Raw genomic sequence first — 7995 nt, forward strand, 5'->3', positions numbered from 1 at the left:
ACTGATCAATGTACCTCTCACACATCAATATTTCTCTCACTCTTTCTCCTTCCTTTCCCTTCTCTAAAAATAAATATATAAAATCTTTTTAAAAATGTGTCTGAAAACAAATGAAAATGAACACATAACAGGCAAAAACCTATGGGACACAGCAAAGGCAGTCCTGAGAGGGAACTCCATAGCAATACAGGCCTACCTAAAAAAGATACAAAAACTTGAAATAAATAACCTGACCATACAACTACAAGTACTGGAGCAACAAGAAGAAACAAAGCCAAGAGCAAATAGAAGGAGATAAATAATCAAGATTAGAGCAGAATTGAATGACACACAGAGTAAAAGAACAATTCAAAGGATCAGTTTATCTAGGAGCTAATTCTTTGAAAATATAAACAAAACGGACAAGTCTTCAGCCAGACTCATCTAGAAAAAAAGAGAGGGCACCTAAATAAATAAAGTCACAAATGAAAGAGGAGAAATTAAACCAATACCACAGAAGTATAAAGGATTGTGAGAAATAACTACCAACAAATATATACCAAGAAATTTGAAAACTTGGGCAAAATGAATAAATTTCTAGATGCATATAACCTTCCAAAACTAAATCAACAAGAAGCAGAAAGCCTGAATAGACCAATAGCAGGTAGTGAACTTGGAGTAGGAATTAAAAAAAACTCTTGGCACACAACAGCTGGCCCAGACAGATTCACAGGATAATTTCATAAACATTTAGGGAAGAGCAAACCCCTATCCTGCTCAAACTATTCCAGATGATCCAAAAAGAGGAAAGACTCCAAAGCTCTTTTTATGAACCCAGTATTATGCTAATACTAAAACCAGATAAAGTCACAACACAGAATGAAACCTACAGGCCAATATTGCTGATAAACTTGGATGCTAAAATCCTCAACAAAATTGGCAAACCACATTCAGCAGTACATTAAAAAGATAATATACCATGATCTAGTGGGAATCATGTTAGTGATGCAAGGATAGTGCAGTATTTGCAAATCAATAAATGTAATACATCAAATAAACAAAATGAAAGAAAGAATTACATGATCATATCAAAAGATTCTAAAAAGGCATTTGATAAAGTAGAGCACACATTTGTGATAAAAAAAAAAAACACTGTCACTGGTGACTCTAGTGGAGTCAAGAGGGTCAGTGGCAGCCTCAGGCTCCAGCGGGATGGCAGCAGGCTCTAGGAGCCCAGTGGCAGGACTGGAGGCAGGCTCAGGGAGGTCAGCGATGTCACATTCAAGGCATCTGGTAGCAGTTGTCTCAAGGTGGCAGGAGGCAGTGAGCTCAGATGGCAGGCTTAAGCAGGCTAGTGGCAGCAGGCTCAGGATAGTTGGAGGTGGTGGAATCAGGGTGGCTGGTAGCAGGCTTGACCTGGCCAGCGGTTGTTTTAAGGCAGCTGGTTACAGGACCGAAGGCACTCTTGGAATTGCTGCCAGCAGGGATGTGGTGACCAGCGATAGTCCTGGAGTGGCTAGGGGCAGGTTTGAAATGGAAAGAGTCAGTCTTGGAATAGAGTCGGCCTTAAAATGAACAGAGGTAGTTGGCTTAGGTTATACAGTGGCAGAATTGGGGTGACTAGAGACAGACCTGAGGTGGCCAGAGACAAGCTTGGAGGGACTAAAGACAGACTTTTGGTGGCCAGAGACAGATTTTCAGTAGGCAGAGGCAGGTCTAAAGTTGCCAGAGGCCAGCTTGTGGGTGGCCAGAGGCATACTGAGGTTAGCCAGTGGCTGCATTACCAGGTAGTGGAATGTTCCAGACATTCATTGGTGTTTCCTCCAGAGCATAACAGGCACGGACATTATCTTATTCATAGTTTTGCTCTCTAGCTCAGTCATGGGCATGGACGCAGGCACGGGTTAGGGCCCAGACCTCTCATATCTCATACACATCAGTGATGAGGCTAGAGAGGAAGAGAATGGAGTGTTGTATAGCATGGAGCATGGTCCAGTATTCTCTTCAGAAATTCTCATTAAGGAGCCCATAGATCACAGCACTGAGGCAGCTGTTGAAGTAGGCTATGAGGTAGGTTGCAAGATAAAGCCAGTTGGGGATCTTGCATGCCATCTCTTTCGGACTGACAGCCACCAAGACAGTGAACACATTGATAGGGCATCAGCACGCTGCAAAGAGGAGGAAGATCATGAACATGGTTAGAAAATTGTGAACCTCAGCAAGTTGGTTGTCAGGATTTTTCCCAACAGGGTCACAGGCCACCAGTATTTTCATCCAGATCACATAGCAGAAACCCACTATGAGCAGGGGGAGGACAAAGTGAATACAGACAACGGTCACAGCAAAGATGGGGTTGTTCAGATAGTTGAAGATGCAGATATAGGTGTGAGGATAATACTTGTTGGTACCAATATACATGTTGGTCAGGATGGCCAGGACAGTCAGGTAACGACCAGGTAATGACCAGGTAAATGCAGGTATTGCACACACTGAAGATATGCTCGTACTGGAGGCTGTGACAGATGTAGCAGTAATGATTGATGGCAATTGCCATGATATTGAAGATAGAGCTGACCACACTCAGCCCTGTGATGAATCCAGCCATCTGGCACTGGAACTGGCTCAGATCCTAGCCTCTAATTGCCATGGCATGCAGCATCAAAGGGTAGAGGTAGATGGCCACCAGCACATCAGTGAGAGAGAGGCTAACCACAACAATATTGCCTGAAAAGCACACTGAGGAGGGAGAGGGGGAAGGACAAAGAAGAAGAAGTAGTAAGTGTGGAAATCTACACATTTAAGCTGGAGGAAAAAACCAACTGGAGTCTTGACAATTTACAGTAGAATTCTAGAATTCTTTCAAAGAAATATAGTTGTGTTTTTATTTACGAACATATTCCAGGTGATTCTGATGCACAGTCAGGGTTGGGAGACATGTCCTTTGCCCACATTATTTCTTCAGAAAGCAGCAAGTACAAAAACCCCTTAAGTAACCCTTCAAACTCACACAGTGACATGCTGACAACATTTTAAACAAAAACAAATGCAAACTTTTTCCCCCTGGGGCGGGGGAAGTGAAGAGATTAGAGGAATGTCAGGAAGCCTCCTCTTCCCTCACCCCCAAAGTTAGACCTCTGCCTTCTCTAACTTCGCATTGTATTCATAACAGAAACAAGTCTACAAAGAACTGTCATTTTCTGAAGCAGCCTTTCTCAAAGTAATCAGACAATAGTCTAACTAACACCTAGCCCAGTAAATATTTACCATTTCTGAATTAACCTAAGAATAAAAATGGAGGGGAAGAGAAGGAACCCTGTATAATTTAGTCTGAGACCAAAGAAAAAGTGAGCAGGGATGTATTTTAAAATTCAGAAAACCCTGCAAGGATTAGCAGAAGTGCCTGCTTCATATCCATCCAGGCTCAGAGCCACACAAGCATGGCATGTTTGCTGCCCTGCACCAGGGCCCAGCCACTGGCACTGAGCATTCTGGAGCTGCTAAACAGGAAAGTGAAGGGAGGTCTGCTCCCACTCCAGTTTTGTAGGTAAGCAGTAGAAACGTTTTTGCAAAAGCTTTCAAAAAAAGATGGTAGAGGCCAAGTGCAGGCACAGAGCCCTCTTTCTTTGGTGGAAGCACCTCCTTGCTAATTAGCATTGGTTTGGCAAAATATGCTTCATCTGGGACTGAGAGACAATGAATACTTTTTAAAAGAACAAAGAATGAGTTTTCTTCCCAAGGATTTTACTTATTTATTTATTTATTTATTTTTAATATATTTTATTGATTATGCTATTACAGTTGTCCCAGTTTTCCCCCTTCACTCCCCTCTACACTGCACACCACCTCCCACCCACATTCCCCCCTTCAGTTCATGTCCATGTATCATACATATAAGTTCTTTGGCTTCTACTTTTCCCATACTATTCTTACCTCCCCCTGTCTATTTTTGACCCACCATCTATGATATTTATTCTCTATACCTTTTCCCCCTCTACCCCCTTCCACTCCCCTGTTGATAACCCTCCATGTGATCTCCATTTCTGTGATTCTGTTCCTGTTCTAGTTGTTTGCTTAGTTTGTTTTCATTTTGTTTTAGGTGTGGTTGTTAATAATTGTGAGTTTGCTGTCATTTTACTGTACATATTATTTATCTTCTTGTTCTTAGATAAATCCCTTTAACATTTCATATAATCAGGGCTTGGTGATGATGAATTCCTTTAACTTGATCTTATCTGAGAAGCACTTTATCTACCCTTCCATTCTAAATGAAAGCTTTGCTGGATAGAGCAATCTTGGATGTAGGTCCTTGCCTTTCATGACTTTGAATCCTTCTTTCCAGCCCCTTCTTGCCTGTAAGGTCTCTTTTGAGAAATCAGCTGACAGTCTGATGGGAACTCCTTTGTAGGTAACTGTCTCCTTTTCTCTTGCTGCTTCTAGGATTCTCTACTTATCTTTAACCTTGGCTAATGTAACTATGATGTGCCTTGCTGTGTTCCTCCTTGGATCCAACTTCTTTAGGACTCTCTGAGCTTCCTGGACTTCCTGGAAGTCTATTTCCTTTGCCAGAATGGGGGAGTTCTCTTTTATTATTTGTTCAAATAACTTTTCCCCTTTTGATCTTCCTCTTCTCCTTCTGGTACCCCTATAATTCAGATGTTGGAATGTTTAAAGATATCCTGAAGGTTCCTAAACCTCTACTCATTTTTTCTGAATTCTTGTTTCTTCATTCTGCTCTGGTTGAATGTTCCTTTCTTCCTTCTGCTCCAAGCCATTTATTTGAGTCCCAGTTTCCTTCCCATTATTATTGGTTCCCTGTACATTTTCCTTTACTTCACTTTGCATAGCCTTCATTTTTTCGTCTAATTTGCAACCAAATTCAACTAATCCTGAGAACATCCTGATTACCAGTGTTTTGAACTGTGCATCTAATAGGTTGGCTACCTCTTGATTGCTTAGTTGTATTTTTTTCTGGAGCTTTTATCTGTTCTTTTGTTTGGGCCATTTTTTTGGTCTTGATGCATCTGTTAGGTAGTGAGGGGCAGAGCCTTAGGTATTCACCAGGGCAGGATAACCTAGGTTGCTTGGTTGTAATGCTGTATGTGGGGAAGAGGTCTGAGAGGGAACAATGGCACTTGCTCTGCTCTCTGCTGGATTTCAGCCACTTACCCCGCTTCCCACAAGCAAATTGGGCCCTTCTGGTGCTGATTCCTTGGTGGGTAGGCTTGTGTACATTCTAGGACCCTGTGGTTTCTCCAACAAGCTCTCCTATGAGGCTGGGAGTTTCTCCCAGGACCTCAACCCCCACAGGTGTTTTCAATCAGTGATTTGAGGCTTTATTTCCCCACCCTGGGACCCTGGGTTTAGTGGTCTCTCTGGTGACCCAGTTTCTCCTGGTTTATCTGTGTGCAAATGTGGGACCACCCAGTCTGCAAGCCACCTTGCATGCCATGCCCTGTTCCACAGTCTGCTGCCTCACTAGGTCCACCACCCACCGCCCTGCATGCCAGGTCTTTTCCTCCTACTGGTCTGGATGAATGTGTCTTCTTTAACTTCTTAGTTATTGGACTTCCATACAGTTCAATTTTCTGTCAGTTCTAGTTTTTTTGTTTGTTTTTAAATTGTTGTCCTTCTTCTGGTTGTACAAGGAGGCACAGTGTGCCTACCTACATCTCCATCTTGGCCAGAAGTAGAATGTGTTTTTTGATTCATCAGTAAATGTGTAGAAAAAAACTGGTACACTTACATGATGGAATATTATGCAGCACAAAGAAATAAGGAGCTCCTACCCTTTGCAACAGCTTGGATGGATCTGGAGAGCATTATGCTAAGTGAAATAAGGCAGGTGGTGAAAGACAAATACCATATGATCTCATCTATAAATGGAACCTGATCGATCAACAAACAAAGAAGCAAACAAAATGTAACCAGAGACATTGAAATTAAGAACAAACTGAGAGTAACCAGAGGGGAGGTGGGAAGGGATAATGGGGGAGGGGGAGGGTTGTCAAGGAACATATATTAAGGGCACATGGACAAAGGTAAAGAGGGGTAGAATTGAGGGTGGGAGGTGGGGCTGGCTGGAGTTAGGGGGAGTGGTGGGGTGAAAGTGGAGAAAACTGTACTTGAATAACAATAAAAAAAGAAATTGATTTTTTAAAAAAGAAGGAGAAGAATTGCTCCTCTGCCTCCTTAGCGCTGGTGCTGCCAAGGTGCTGAAGTGAGGGTGGGGTCCAAGTGTGTGCTCCTTGTTGCCAGGGGACCAAGGAAAAATCAAACATGTGCACCAAAGTTTAGAAGAAAACTTTTAATGGCTGTGTACCCTCCACTGCATTTTGAAACTTGCTTTGCATTTGATTCCTTGTCCAGGAAAGTAATCCCCCAGAGACTGGCCACCTCCAACCCGGTGCTCAGCCCTCCTGGGTCCTAAGTACCTGAACTTCTCAGACCCTCCCTCTCTCCTCAATTCCTCAGCACCAGAGAGAACAAGGCTTGAGATCCCAAAGCTCTCTCCCTTTCTCCTGGTGCCTGAGCTGGGATTTTGAGCCCCTTTGCCCTCCCTTCTTCCTTCCTGACCCCTCTCCCTCCCAACCTGCAAAGCAGGTTCCATGCTTTGATGCTTCCTAGTGTCTGCTGCCCCTACCACTGGCTCAGGTTGCAGCGTCCATCAACATCCCACCTGCAGCCTGCTCCCTCCCCCTAGCAGTAGCTGACAATGAAGGGAATCTCACTCAGTGCTCTACCCGGTCCCAGATCCCCTAACTTTGCAGGTTCTCTGAGTTTCCCACTGCCCCTCTGAGCTCTCCTGCAACCCTCTTGCAGCCCTGTCTTCTATCCCACCACCCAGAGACATCAAGCTCCTGAACTTCTCCTCTGTGACCCCCAGTATCCCGCTTATGGACTTCAGGATCTCAGAAGGTGCCACAGTAGCTGCCACTGCCTGCTGCACCCAACCAGCCTGCACACTGGGACAGGAGGACTGAGCTCGGCTCTGGTATGCTCAGACTGTCCTGCTTCACACTCAGGCATGGGGATCTGCACTCTGCCCCTAGGGAGCAGCCCAGGAGCCACCCTGGAGCTCCACGGTTCTGCCATGTTTGCTCACAGCCACTGAGCTGCCTTGGATAAACACCACCGAAGCTGCCTAGAACTTAATTTCCCTGGAGAGGGTCGCAGTCCCACTGCTCCCTCTGTGTCTGCCCTTTCTGCACTGCCTCAGCACTGCCAGCTCTGCAGTGTCCGGCTCCACGTGCTGTCCCCGGGTTGCTGCCAGACTCTCCACTCTGGTGCCAGCTCCCTCTGCATCAAGCTACCGACACACAACAGTCTGCACACACTGAGGGAACCCGGGCTTTGCACTTTGGCTGCCCAAAGCTAGATCTCTGAGATTCCTCAGTCTGGAGAAGCTCTAAGTTTGTGGGACCCATGGATAACATCACTGCTCAGGTTCACAAGGAATTGGATAGCAAGGGCATTCAGTGTGAGGGCCTGTCCATGAATTCCCAATTCCGGGTGCCCAAACTAACATCTTATGGGTTGTGCATGGCTGCCAGCTGGGTAAGGAGAAGGAAGGGTGGCTTACCCTTACCCAAAACAAGTTTTGGAGCTTCTTGTTCTCAAAATGACCATGGAGTTGCCAGTGAGGTCTATGACAATGGTGATAACCACTGTGCAGAACATAAGGTGATTAGAGCTGTTGGGTAGTCTGCCTGTGGTAGCTTACCGTCAATACAGCCATATGTGGTGGGGACTGCTAGGGTAGGCAACATATTGCTCTCAGAGACCTTTAGGATCTCTCAGCCAGTCCAGACAGCAAAGAATCAGAGAGCAAATGACAGCATCCTGTCCCTCACTGATGAGCTTTTAAAGCCTCAAGAGGCAGATAGCCCCACCCTGAATCCTTTGCCCCACCCCCAGACCAATTAGATCTCCCTGACCACCCCTGTTTTGCTCACCAACACTTCTTGGACAAATCCACATCAAGGTGTTATCTTGCTCCTGACTGCCTTGTTTGTGCCC

The 7995-nt window shown here is 45.0% G+C and overlaps 1 protein-coding gene across 1 annotated transcript; it reads right to left on the reverse strand.

The window, feature by feature from the left end:
• Window positions 1–1308: 1308 nt before the first annotated feature.
• GPR50 (G protein-coupled receptor 50) lies at window positions 1309–7745 on the reverse strand. The gene is given in 6 exon segments (XM_028523483.1): window positions 1309–1532; window positions 1535–1703; window positions 1705–2427; window positions 2429–2715; window positions 7572–7661; window positions 7664–7745. Coding segments are annotated over 6 exon segments (1575 nt in total).
• Window positions 7746–7995: the final 250 nt, after the last annotated feature.

Source organism: Phyllostomus discolor, chromosome X (assembly GCF_004126475.2).
Source record: "Phyllostomus discolor isolate MPI-MPIP mPhyDis1 chromosome X, mPhyDis1.pri.v3, whole genome shotgun sequence".
Taxonomy (NCBI): Eukaryota; Metazoa; Chordata; class Mammalia; order Chiroptera; family Phyllostomidae; genus Phyllostomus; species Phyllostomus discolor.